At 48.7% G+C, this 13,928-nt stretch overlaps 1 protein-coding gene across 2 annotated transcripts in view; it reads left to right on the top strand.

Annotated features, from left to right (window-relative positions):
- SATB2 (SATB homeobox 2) overlaps positions 1-13,928 on the top strand; it is a 139,645-nt gene that overhangs the window by 100,224 nt on the left and 25,493 nt on the right. For both annotated transcript variants that reach the window (XM_040604809.1, XM_040604808.1), the window contains exons 9-10: positions 1,730-1,885; positions 13,711-13,908. In XM_040604809.1, coding sequence (XP_040460743.1) covers positions 1,730-1,885; positions 13,711-13,908 — 354 coding nt within the window. The remainder of the gene's footprint in view (positions 1-1,729; positions 1,886-13,710; positions 13,909-13,928) is intronic.

The following is a 13,928-nucleotide window of genomic DNA, read 5'->3' as shown; positions in this document are numbered from 1 at the left end:
TCTCACCAGTCTGTGAACGTTGGATTTCAGAGCACGGTGGTGTCCCTGTTGGTCCATCCACCGGGCCGTACCCTGCCCGTGGTCCCGGCCTGTGGGTGGTGGGGGGCTTGAGGCTGGGGGGCTGCCTGGGCACAGGGGGTGGCCGGAGTAGGCGCAGCAAACCCCCGGTCCCTTTCTGCGTGGGTCCTGCAGTGACAGGCAGGGAACAAGCCCAGCGCAGTGCCTGGTGAGCTGCGGCGCTGGGCGAGGGAGACCGTGCAGGTCGGTTAAAGCTTTATCTGGAAGCAGAAGGAAGAGTGATTAGTCTAGATTGTTGTCTTGATTGGATTTTGGCTCTGTTATTAATGTGGCCTTTGGTACAAAAAAGACATTAGGGAGAGGAAGATTTGGAGGACAGCAAAACAGAAGGAGGAGTTAAGAAGGCTTGGTTCTGCCTACTTAACCTTCCCATTAACAAACAGGCATTTGGGCATGTCTGCCGAGTTAAGAGTTAACAACAGGTGTACTCCAGCAGGCTTCACCTCTGGCACAAGAACAGGAGCCAGCTGAGGTTTGTAATCGGGCCAGATACCTGAATGCCACCAGGGTTTACGGGAGGTTGGGGTCTCTTGGGAACCATGAGCTCTGCCACCTGGGTTGCTTCGTTTGCCAAGACCTTTACATCTCAAGAGGAAACACAGATTCACATCAATAACCTACATGTTTCCCTTAAAAGGTGTATGGGGTACAGTGGTCAGCCCTGGTGTCTCTCCTCTTTGAGCTCAGGAAAGCAGATGAGATCTGTCTCTCTGAGGGGCGACGGGTGCCGGGAGCGCTTGGCGAGCATCACACGGCCCTCGCTCCCTCGCCTGCTAAGGCGCTCCGGGGACCGCCGTGGCCAAGGGGCTTTAGAATAAAAGTTGTGTAGCAACCTGCTGAACTCTACTGATAGAAGCCTTGTCAGGGTAGCCCAGGCTGGGGGAAGTACTGGCAGCATGCGTTACTGTCCTTCATTTGTCACAGAAGCTGATGGGAAATCATTCAATTAAAAGGAGTGCAGCGGAATACACAAAATCTCAATATGAGTTTAGGAGAATGAGGGCAGCAGATCAAAGGCATGCCAAAGCCCAGCTTTATGAAGTGTTTTTTTGGTTTTTTTTTTTTTCTTCATTTTGACTGATTTCCTAGGTGAAATTAGGTGACTGTCTGGCTAGCATAATGATGATAAGGCTGGGAAACCATACATACTCAAATGACATACATATAGTTTTAATAAAGGATGAGGGAGACTTGAGGGAGTGCATTAAATTGAGTAATAATTTATTATTTAGAGACCTCTACCCATTTACTCATTTTTTCTGGGAGAATTGGCTCTTCCTCCAAGGTGTAGGCCACTTTTCGAGAGGGGGAGAAAGCAGAGGCTGGTGCCGCGGTAGCTGGCTGGCAAAGCCACCCCCAGTGCCTGCCTGCAGCCGAGTAGCCCCGGCTACCTGTCCTGTTGGTAAGCTGCTCGGTAAACACGCTGGGAGAGGGAGAGGGGGAGAGTTGACAGGGCCTTGCATGTCCTATAGGAATGCACTGCAATTATTTCCAATCACAATTAACCTGATTAGAATAATGGACAGGAAGTGTCCCTCTGTAGCTAATGCAGTTTGGCATCAGCTGACTGAAATCCTTTGATAATTTCTGCACAGATGGCTGGGCTGAAAGCAGCACTTTTTTAATTATTATTTTCATGGTCTCTTGGTAGGCCAAAACCTCGACACCAACAACAGACCTCCCCATTAAGGCGGACGGCGCCAGCGTCAACATCACAGCTGCCATTTATGACGAGATCCAACAGGAGATGAAAAGGGCCAAGGTGTCTCAAGCTCTGTTTGCCAAAGTGGCTGCCAATAAAAGTCAGGTGAGTGGTAGAGGGGGTTTCGCTGTTGTGGGGCTTCTCGGGGTTCTGTTTTTAAAGCAAACTCTGGGGTTGGAACTAGACCCATATCCTCCTCCCACCAATAAAAATACATCTGTTCCTACAATAATAATAATCCTCATCTCTGGGGAACCTGTCCCGTTTTTGGCTTTTGCCTGCTTAAGTGGTTTCCTTTTCCCTTTTAAAATAGGCTGAGGAGAGGATCAGCTCACAGCCAAGCTTTTTCTCCCCTTTGGTACAAACACACGTGTCTTGTCCCACTTGTGGTATATAACTTACGCCTCTGTTAGTGGGACAAGGACCTTTCAAAATGATGGTATCCTTCTCATTTGGCAGGTACAGAAATTGTTTTCTTAAGTGATTAACTGAGGGAAGGCAGTGGGAAACCGCATATTAGGCAGGTGTTTCCTCTTATTTTTTTTTTTTGCGTGTTGTATGTGCTGCATACAGTATTGCCATGTGAATAATTCACATCAGATCGAGTCATTTTTTACAAAAAGGCATGAAAGGGCACTGCAGTGAGTTCTGGATGAATTTCTACCTTGGGTGTAAAAAATACATGCAGGCAAACCCAGGTCAGGGTGAATTTCTTGAAGAGAATCCATTAATTTAAAATTTTCATCCAACTCTTAAAAAAAATATAATGCACCAGAAGGGATTATGTGGAAAGGAGGACAGATGGAATTTTTTGTAGGAAGGGCAGCAAGTGGATTGTGGACCATTGGAAGGAATTGTTTACTCAGTGAAAAGGGCTGCCTCTGATCCTGGATGAAATTACTCTATTGTGCTGGAAGAGGGCATCAATATGCACGCAAAAATGTGCAAATGTGTCTGTGACGATGAGGGAGTGGGATAGAAGTACCTAGATGCGTGCGCTCTGCAAAAGACATACTTCCCTGTCCTCTGTCCAGGGAAACAACATCGTAGTCATTAAAATAGATGTAAAATACGAGGGTGAAAGGCATACGAACAAAGCATCAAAGGCTGTTGGAGCACATGGGAGAGCCTTGTCCTTGTTACAGGTATTTGTGCCTTGGTGTGTGGTGGTCTGGTTCCTTTTCCTTTCCTCATTTAATCACTTATTTTCTTTGCCTTTTGCTTTCTCTTGTCAGGGTACAGGGGTTACAGTCCCCAACCCCTTTACCCCCCAACAAAATCCCAGGCACAGTATGAAATACATAAAAGGAAAATACCATGGAACCCTCTAAAACTGTTAAATGCATAAAAATCTCATGTACCACATGGCAAAATATAATGAGAACTGGAGCTGTTAAACGAATAAAGCTGTTAAAAGCATAATGCCACTTGGCACAACTACTGTGCATTTAACGGTTTTCCACTGTGTAATAAATGACATATGTGGTAAACGTGCAGTAAATATAAAAACTGCACAATTGATTTTGCAAACGTGCCCCTTATTCTTTACTCCATGCAGATATCAAAGTTCCACCCAGAATCCGGACTGGACAGCTTTTAATAAGGAGTGTTTAACACAGACTGAATGCCAGCCTCTCTGAGGTTTGGCTTAAAATTGCCTGCAAGCTTCCTGTCATTATACCCAGAGGCTTCTTGAAATAGAGAGGGACTGAACCACCCAACAATAATTTGGGTGGCTCGCCAGCTTGAGTGTGCTTCTCTGGCAGCGTTGCACACCAGCGCCCAAACAAAAATAAGCTCTGTAGTCATTCACGTGGAAAAAGAACAGGGCAGATTTTGAAAGCCAGATGCAAAAGGTTAAGAACAGTATCCACAAACGTTATTGTTTAAAGCAAAGTTACTGCACATAAAGGTTTTGTTTCTTCAGCAGCAGCAGCGAGTAAAGAAGTGTTTCTAAGGCTGATGTTTCTTTTGTCTCACAGCCCTGCCAAAGCAATACTGGCTCCCTGGGATGACCCAGCATTCGCCATGCTGAGATGTCATAGCGCTCTGCTGGAGCATGAAAGTGGTTTATGGGGGCACTGGAAGGCAGGGACAGAAAAGCCATAGCCAGGAACCACAGCGCTACGGGGCCTCCCCCTGCCCCAGAGCCCACCTGCGTGCCCGTACCCCGGCTGGGCTTGCTGCGCCTGCGGTGTGCCACCGCTGGCCGGGGTGTGCCAAAAGCAAGGGCACAGCTGCTTGAGTCGGAGAGAGCCATGGGCAGGGTGGGGTGGTCGGCACGTCGCCTTAGGGTCTAGCTTGTCTGAAAAGCGGCGGTGGGGCTTTCCCAGCGCTTTGTGCAGGCCCCTTGTGCCAGCCGTGGGCATTTCTGGTGAAGATGCTGCTGATTTCAGCCGCTGCATTACATGGTGGGAAGCACTCATTGAACACTGCCCATGTTTGCAGAAGAGAGAGTTTGAAAGAGGGGAAAAAAGAGCTAGTCTGAGGGTTTGCTTGGACTCTCCGCCAAGGTTCGTTCACTTGCTGTTCTCCACAGGCCTGGCTTGTGTTGCCTTGGCTTCCTCTATTATTCCCTCACCCCAGACTACTGAGAGGCTTCCAGTTTGCTAACAAGGCATGTGTTATGTTGGGCGCTGCTGTTCTGTCAACAGCAATCCACGGTGCTGTGAGATCTTCACAGTTTTAGCAGCCAGTGAATCTCCGACAGGGCTGTTTTGACATTTTATACGCAGGGCTGTATGTCATGTACCCAAGAGAGCATCCACAGCCAACGGAGGCCTCATCTCTTCTTCTGTCTTCGTACAGGAAGAGTGGTACCCACTGAGAGCAGTTATTGCAAGCGGCATCATCTACTGGTGGAGTTAATTGACCTCTAATTTAACAAGTAGCCATCTTTATTCTTAAGTCATGGCAGTCTCAGTTCAGCAACTAAAGGGAAGGGCAGCTGCTAGAAACTGAGGTTGCAGATCACAGAGCTCACAAGTCAACATAAATGCAAGGAACAGGAGCTCGCCAAGGTACCAAGGTGGTACGGTGAGACTTCTTTAATGGAATCCACCTTCAAAAAGATCTCGAGCCATTCATTTTAGACATTGACTTACTTATCACTTGCTTACCTTAATATGCATTTTACTCCTTGCAACTTCTGTCTAGACATTTTTAGTCTGGTTTGTGAAGTGCTGTGTGTGTCCCTTTGTATTTTTGAAGGCAGCAGGAGCTGAGGGGCTCAATGCCCTCCAAACACAGCCTCCAAAGCTGTCATCCTGTTTCAGCTGCCAGCTGTTAGTGATGTACCCACTGGACAGCGTGCTTCTCTGGGGATGCCGCCTGCTGGCGTCCTTTGTCCTTTAAATGGCTAAACCTGGGACCTGTGTTACCGCGTTGGGAGTGTTTCTGACTGTGGCTGGAGTGCCAGGGTTTGGTTTCCAGTCTGCACTTTGGGCTCTCCTGGTTATATTTAATTCACAAGGAGATGGGTTTCTGCTGCGCCATGTCAGAGCAGTTCGAGTGGCCCGTGTGTCTCCAGAGCTGGATGGTGGGGCGGGCAGAGACTTTGGCCTTGGGTTGCTGCAGGGTTGGATTGTCAGTTGTGAGTATTGGCTTCTATATCCAGTTCTGCAGCTGCTCTACAGTACGACTTCAGGAAAACCATTTCCCCTGTGACTGTGTGCCAGTGCTTCCGTAGTACTGTGCGGCAGCATCACCCCTGTGCTGTGCTGTGCTCAGCAGACTTTTTTTCTTAGTCTGTGTGAAATGAGTTTAGGAATATAGTTCTGCTCATAATAAACAGTCGCTATCAAAATAAATAGTGGATGTAGCTGGCTGGAGCACTTGTTGGCAGTCTGAGGGAGGACAGGGTTTGTATGAACATGGAGACCAAACTTCCCACAGTTGTCCCAGGGCAGGAGACTCTCCGCAGTCAGGCGGAGGCAGCATAGGGAAGCAGGGCACGTGCTGCTGGGGATCTGCCCTGGCCGGGGCAAATGGAAGGTTTTGACCCTCACCAGTCCAGTGAAAACAGAAAGTAAACCCTTGAAATTGAAATTCTTCCTAGGGACTGGAATTTGTTCCAGTGGCACCACAGTAAAGCAAGAGAGACCCCATGGAGCAACATTTGCAAAACTGTTAAGCTGGCAAAGCTCCGTCTCTGGTTTGTATCCTTGCCATGTTTAAAAATGAACAAATAAAACATAAACTTGACCGGGGGTTAGAGGCCGGGGGCAGAAAAGGCTTTCAGTTGAGGCCCTTCAGGTTAAGAGAAACCCAGGACTGTGGATGGAAATCATGACGACGGTTCCTCGCCTTCAGTCTGACTTTCCCTGTTTATGTTTCCCTGCCTCACTGCCAGGGTTGGCCGGGAGCCTGTTCTCTGGCCAGGGTGGGTGTGAGCCCCACAGTAGGAGCCCACGCTGGATGGGACTCGGCACCACGGCCACCTGCCTTGTGCCCTCACCTCCAAGACGGATATACAGAGGAATAAGCAGCATCGCTCTAAGGCAGCGTTAGCTCTAGATACCCCATATGTTGTCTCTTTTTGTCTCTTTCCTTCCCAACTTACATTCCCGTGTACTCATTTGATGTGATGGGATGCCTTCTCTCCCCCTTTTAGCCTGTAATGGGTATTTTCTGTGCCCTTGAACTAGTTAGTTTCCAGTGATGGTGAACAACAGCTAGAAAAAACAGCTGGTGGTGATGATGTGTAATGTGTACAGTGTATGCAGACGGGGCACTCGTTCTGCTGTAGTATCTTGGTGCCTGTATGATGTTGCAAATCTCTACAGCTGGGGCATATCCCTTGTGCTGATATTTTGATGTTTTTATTATATATGGTTATGTATGGAGGAAATACAGAAAGGCATTACTCTCCTTGATTGAACTTAAAAATATCTTCGAAGTACCTTTGGACATTAGCTTCTTTTTTACAGGCTTCTATATGCAGTCATGGTGTCACCCCTATCCAGGACAAGCTCAAGGAGTGACCCCGTGTGAACCTCGTGAGGTTGAATAAGTGCAGGGTCCAGCACCTGGGCTGGGGCAAGCCCTGGTACCAGTACAGGCTGGGGAATTAAGGGACTGAGAGCAGCCCTGCTGAGATGGACTTGGTGGTACTGGTGGATGCAAAGCTGGACGTGAGCCGGCAATGTGCATTTGCAGTCCAGAAAACCAACCGTATCCTGGGCTGCGTCACCACCTGTGTCACCAGCAGGTCGAGGGACAGCATTCTGCCCTTGTGCTCAGCTCTGGTGAGACCCCACCTGCAGTGCTGCGTCCAGCTCTGCGGTCCTTAGCATGGGAAAGACATGGACCTGTTGGAGTGGGTCCAGAGGAGGCCACAAAAATGATCAGAGGGCTGGAGCACCTCTCCCATGCAGAAAGGCTGAGAGTTGGGGTTGTTCAGGCTGGAGAAGAGATGGCTCAGGGGAGACCTTAGAGCAGCCTCCTGGTACCTGAAGGGGCTGGCAAGAAAGCTGGAGAGAGGGGTTTTTTTTGGTTTTTTTTTTTTTACAAGGGCATGTGGTGGTGGGACAAGGGGGAATGGTTTTAAACTGAAAGAGGGCAGATTTAGATTAGATACCAGGAAGAAGTTCCTCACGGTGAGGGCGGCGAGGCGCTGGCACAGGCTGCCCAGAGCAGCTGTGGGTGCCCCGTCCCTGGGAGGGTTCAAGGCCAGGCTGGACGGGGCTGGGAGCACCCTGCTCTAGTGGAAGGTCTCCCGGCCCAGGGCAGGGGGGTGGGACTAGGTGGTCTTTAAGGTCCCTTGTGACCCAAATGGCTCGACGGTTCTGTGGCAGCCCCCACCGCAGCATGCTAGCCTCTCAGCGGCTGAGGGAAGCAGGGACACTTGTGGAGCTGGGGCTTTGCACAGGGAGTCCTTGGCAGACCTGGGAGCTGCTGGTGGGCTGGTTGCCCTAACCACAAGCCCACACTTCCTCTCCAGTGCGGGGAGAAGCGAGCTGGAACTTGGCACGCTGGAAAACATCCTCAGTGCACAGCATCCTTCCCAGGCCAAGAGCCATAGGGAGGCTTGGTGTTCCCATGGATCTACGATACACCAGGGTTCGCGCACCTCATTCATCTTTCGGTATCGTTTGGTGTTTTATAAAGCTGGTGAGAAACTGGCCCTCATGGAAGTGCTTTGCGTTTTGACTTGAATTTTTTGGGAAGGAAAAGTACTGAGCCTTTCAGAAAATCCAGGCTATCGAGTGATTAACCTTGAACTGTATCAAAATGCTCCCAGTAAAGCTTCTCAGGTTCAGTCCCCCTCCCCCGGCCCTCATCAAGAATTCATTGAAGCCATGACAGAACTCTCCATTACAGTTAGTCTTTTATCCATTTCAGCTTTCTTGATTAGGTTATCTTGAATCATTAGGGGGTTTATTTATTTTAATAGACACTTATTGGATTCATGGAAAGAGAGTTTGGCGACTAAGAAACAAGAGCTGAATATTATCTGGCTCATTTCGCACTGCAGAGAGTCCCAAACTGAGCAGAGGGAGGGGGGGCTGAGGAAGTTTGTCTGGAGGACTCCTGGGATCCCGTGTGCAGGGGGAGCTTTCTCTGGGGAGCACAGCGTTTCGCTCCTCATCTTAAAAGACTTGCGTCAATCATCGCTGCTTTTTTTCCCTTTTGTCACATATGTTGACATTTTCTGCACTGATGATGTGGGTGAGGAAGTGGCCTTTTACATTTATTTTTGAGATTTATTCCTGAATCACTCTTACTAAAAACTCTTCGTTTGCCTACTCATGCTTTCACTGGAGACCCTAGAAAATGTCAGCGCAGAAAGCTCTCGGTATTAGCAGTGTTGTTATTATTAATTTCAGTGGAAGTGCGGGCAAGCACGAGGTCAGCTCAGTTGCGGTTCTGTTGGGGCGCGAGGTGCCTCGCGGCCTGGCCCGAGCAGAGGGGCTGCCTGCGACCGAGCCCCATGGGCCCCCCGCCGCCACCTCCTGCGGTGGCTTTCGGCAGAGATGCTGCTCCAAGTGTAAGCGCCGGCCCACAGCCCCAGCGTGACAGAGCCTGACCTCCTCCCTCGTGCCTTCGTGCCCTCCACCAGGAATTTTGTCCTCGGCTGACGGCAGGTTGGCAGGTCTGCAGGAGGCAGTCTGGGGGGGCAGGCGCTGGTGCCTGTCTCCCCTGAGCGCTGGGAAACCCGACCTGGCGGCAGCCTGGTGCCTCTGGCTGCTGGAGCAGCCTCCCCTGCTCCGGGGTGAGTCTGGCAAGAGTGGAAGGGTCACGGTGCTGCGGCGGGCGGAGGGGTGAGTGGCAGAAAATACGGCTCACGGCTGCTGCACCAGCCAGCCGCCCCCCGGGGGGCTTGAGCGCACCCAGGCTAATGCTCCCGTGTAGTAAGCGCGCTGTTTCTTTAACAGCATAAAAGCACAATGGGAATGGCTGGCTTCCTGCAGATTTTTGTTGTTGTTTGCTTAGCTATGTGGAAATGTATTTGATTAGGAGACAGAGAGAGAGGTTAAAAATAGGACATTAATATGATATTATTTATTTTATCAAATAAAATGCTTAGAAAATGTTTATCTTGTCTCATGAGAACAACAAAAATAGAGGCTAGTGCTTTTCTGCAGCTCTCTCTTAATGAGCTAAATTGGGCTGCATTCTCGATGCCTCTAGAAGTTTTGGGGTGAAATGAAGGAGGATTTGAGCAGCATTCCTTGTAACCACAAGCACTGGGTGTGCCTGGCTGTGGAGCCAAAAGCATCCTTTAATTGTGCTGGTTTTCCTCCTCTTATTTTTAATGGAAGACATTCCCATTTGAGAACCTTAGAAGCTGAGGTTAAGGGCTGGATTCTGCCCCCCATACTGACACCGGTGCACATCAAACTTTCCTGGTAACTCTGTGGCCGACAGCTGAGGGGGCTGTTTGTGCAGTGGAGCGAGACTTGCGATGTGCCGGGGAGGCAGGACCAGAAAGGCAGCGTACCACAGATCTGGGGACGGATGTGTTATTTGCTAGGTTTTTAGAAGGCGTTCACAGAAGTTGAATTTGCTTGTAATGCAGTGAGCTCAGATGTTGTGGATGAGTGGGGGAAAAGGTGGTGAGAGAACATCTCCTTCTTCGCTTTTCCTTCTCCGTGCCAATAAATGTAGCTATAGATGAAAATTCACTGTGAATGGCTGTAGCTCCAAGAATTTCTGTATGTTAGCATTTCTTAAATGAAATCATTCTCCTGGAAAGCTCTGTGTAACATACACAGACCCAAAGAAATAAATAAAAGAAAATAAAAAAAATTGCAACCAAAAAACCCCAAGTTGAGATTTTTAACAGAAAAAGGAGATTTGCATATTAATAATTCATGAGTTCTCATTGAACATGCACGAAGAAACGGTGCTATTCAATAGAGAATACTGTCATCTGTCACTGTTTTATTTGACATTTACACTTTTTTTTTTTTTTTTTTTTTTTGCCTGGTACTGCAAAACTTTCTTGGACGGCATGCTAAGATTATTTAAATAAATAATTAAAAAAAATCCAACGCAGACTTTTCATCTGTGCATGGGGAAGGCGGTTACTTGCAATCATAAAGAACGTGTGAGTAAGCCGCAGCGCTGTGCTTTCTCACGTATTCACCAAAACTATCGCTTAATAAGTGGCCCCATAGATGGGTAGATAGGGTCTTGAACGGATGGGTGCGAGCATGAATGATTGAATAAATAAAGGGAAGGATCGGAAAAGAGCAGTGAAAGGACAGATTTGATGCAGGTAAGTATACACATGCAGACAGTGGGTACACGCGTGCGTGTGTGTGGGGGTGGTGAGCAAATATTGGCTGTTGTGAAGAAAGCTGCCACAAATACACTGCCATTGCCGATGCAAAAATAAATATTTATAAATGGTGTTGGGGGAGATCCAGTCCTGCACAATGTGAGAGAATACAGGACATTGAGTACAATGACAATTCTGAGTTAGGCGCACCTTGCAATTTCTTGCTAATATTAGACTCATGAAAATCTTTCTGCTCTGTAGGTTAGTTATTATTTATAAAAATCACAGAACCAGCTGATACATTCATAAGCTAATTATTGTAGCAGCTGGGTACACATGGTGCAATATGTCTGAGGCTGTGAAGTATCACAGATTTCTTGGGGCCTGCTGTGGTGGGGGTGTGCTGTTGAAGGCTAGATCCCTTAATCTGATCAGCCAAGCAAATACTTTGTGGGGAAACTGGATTAATATCTCTCTAAATACCACGGATGTGCTTCACCTTCAGAACCAGGCTCCTTTAAACGTGCCATTAGCTTATGTCCTTTGGGAAACAGAGAAGTTCTCAGGTGTCCTCAGGACGGCGGGGTCTTTGCCTGGTGCCTCCCTTTGCCAGAAATTAATTTGGTTTGCTCATGTCTGCACACATGGTCACACTGCAGTCTAATCTTTTCCCTAATAGCTCCAAGGTCAGGACCTTGCATGTTGCCAGGCAAATTGAGCGCTATCCTTCTTAAAGACTAATGGCAGCGAGCGCCTAGTCTGTAATGAGGCCTGTAGTGTTGCTCTAAGTGATTGTAATGAGTGCTGATTAGAACAGGACAGATAAATCAAACTGCAGCAGTGGCCGTCGGGCTAGCCAGTCCGGCTCTGGGCAGGGGAGGTGGCCCCGGGCCGAGCGGTCCCTGGGTGTCACACAGCCGTCCTGCCCGGGCTGGCCCCGCGCGGGGCTCTGTGTGCGCGCTCCGCTGCAGCATCCCTTGGGAGGCGTTTCGCGTACCTGCCGGCACGTCTGGGAGAGTTCGCTCCGAGACTTAACGCAGGTCACTGAGAACAGGGAGAAACGAGAGTTTATTTTTTTCCACAGATGGTTTATTTCCCGTTCCAAAAATTATTCCCTTTGTGTGGAGTAACCCCTGAGAAAACACTGTGGAGCCGGGAGATTTCTTCCTGTCTTTTCTCTAAAAGAAAGTTTTGGGTGATTTCTGAACAGAGGAAAGGAAAGGAGGAGAAACGAGGGCAAAGGATGTGGCCAAGCCGCATTAAAATGCAGACACACCTGGCTGAGAGATTACCCAAATACCAGTTAAAACACTTTGAAAATATAATACAAATTTCCACCCCACCCCACCCCAAGTAAATGATTAGATCGCTTGTTTTCATCCTTGCCCCCCCACCCCCCCACCCCTCCTAGTTTATTGCAAGAAAGGATCAGGTCTGCACAAATGTGGCCTCTCACTTGTAAAAACAAGGCAGTGTTGTGTTACAGATTAGTTTATAAATCCCTGGTGGCTTCACAGTTCAGTGCCTACAGCTGCTGCAGATGGGCCTGGGTTTTTGTCTCTTCGCTGTGCTGCAGCCGGCAGTTGAAGGAGAAAATGGAATGATCAGGTTATTAACATGTAGGCCGTGAGGAAGAGGCTGCACAATGAGAACAGCTGGTGTTGGTGTCTTGGCTGATGCAGCGGAGATAATCAAATCTTGCCTTTTTTGGGGGGGTGAAGGCAGAAGACACAGTGGAGAGTGAGACAAATAATGGCTTATGATATTATATACGGGGTTTAGAGTGCACAGTAGAAGTTGTCAATGGCTTACAAGTTGTTACACAAAAAAGCAATACCAAAAAACCCCTGCACGGACTGGGATTGAACCTGGCTGTGCTGCTTGCTTTAGACGCTGTTAGAAGAATGCAGTTTTGGCTACTCCTCATACCGAATGTCTTTAACATTGATCAAGCTATCTTTTAGGTATTGTAAGGTGCCTGTCAAAACGGTGTCAAAATGCTGAGCTGTAGTTTGAAAATGATGGGTTATAAAGCTACTAGGTAAAATATTTTGACAGGAGTCAGTAAGGCGTGTTGACAGCATCCTCAGCATTATCTTCTCATATTCTGTCATTTGCATTGCGTCTCCTGCGCGCAGGCACGGAGGGGAGCCACTGGCTGTGTCCCTAGCCCTGGCAGGCACAGCCGCAGCCACCATCCCTGCTGTACCTGCTGGGGATGCTGGGTCACCGCCAGTCACACTCGGCACGCTCGGGGCTGTCCTCGTCTTAACCACCATCGCCACGGTGCTCTCCGTGTGGCTTGGTGTCACAGAGCTGCTTCCTCGCCCTGCCGGGGGTCTGAGCTCTCGGCCCCCATGGAGAGATCCTCCAGGATTCCATACGATGCTTATTTTTTGATGGCATTTCAAACGAACCTCAAAACAATATAGCGGGAATAAAACCTGCTATTATTGCAATGCGTAGTTGCAGCAATACTACATTATTATTGTATTATCATACATACAATGGTAGGTATTGTCATTAGCATCACCTCCACCTAGATCGCCCTAGCAACTTCTGCAGAATGCGGTTCGCTGCTTTCATACTAAATACTAGAGGATTCCCTTTCTGTGAGGTTGCACCTTCCAAGTGGCCATTGGATTATTTAAAGCTGTCAAATTTTAGTGGGGTTGGGAGCTGGGAGAGCCAGTGCAACATACTGACAGCGGACCAGAGGTCTTTACTTAGTAGTATCTTCTTTTGAACGTTTTCAGTAGTGGCTGAAGGGCTGGTCCTGCAGCTGCAGCCCTTAGCATGCAGGTTGTTAGCCAGCCTCGGGGGTTACGTCTCCTTTTCTCCTGGGATGAAGAAGTAAAGGGGCTCTGAAACGGAGGTGAAGTTGTGCCTTTATTTCAAAGTTGTATTCTATAGGAAGAGTATTTATATCCAAGCATTTTAAACATGGTGTGGCTATGACAGGGGGCAAGATGCTGTGCTTCCTGGTTCCTGTTAAGCACTGTGGGTCGTTTCTGTTTCTCCAGCTTGCAGGAAATAAAATACATCACGGATTTGAGAGCAAAGGGCGGCACCTGAGGGTATGGGGTTCTGTGTGAGATGAGAGCAGCAAACTTTGCAGCATAGGGCTTTAAGTCCAGCTGACCTTCCACTGACACCTGGCTCCTTGGTGCTCGGTGAATTAACTGTGCTGACCTTACCTTTGCAGGGCTGGCTGTGTGAGCTGCTTCGCTGGAAAGAAAACCCCAGCCCTGAAAACCGCACCCTTTGGGAGAACCTCTGCACCATCCGCCGCTTCCTGAACCTTCCCCAGCACGAGAGGGATGTGATCTATGAGGAAGAGTCCAGACATCATCACAGCGAGCGTATGCAGCACGTTGTCCAGCTCACTCCTGAGCCCGTGCAGGTCAGAGCGCTAATTTCCTT

This window comes from Falco naumanni, chromosome 8, assembly GCF_017639655.2.
Source record: "Falco naumanni isolate bFalNau1 chromosome 8, bFalNau1.pat, whole genome shotgun sequence".
NCBI classification, from domain to species: Eukaryota; Metazoa; Chordata; class Aves; order Falconiformes; family Falconidae; genus Falco; species Falco naumanni.
Note: the sequence above shows the minus strand (reverse complement) of the source record. Positions and strands in the feature narration are given on the sequence as shown.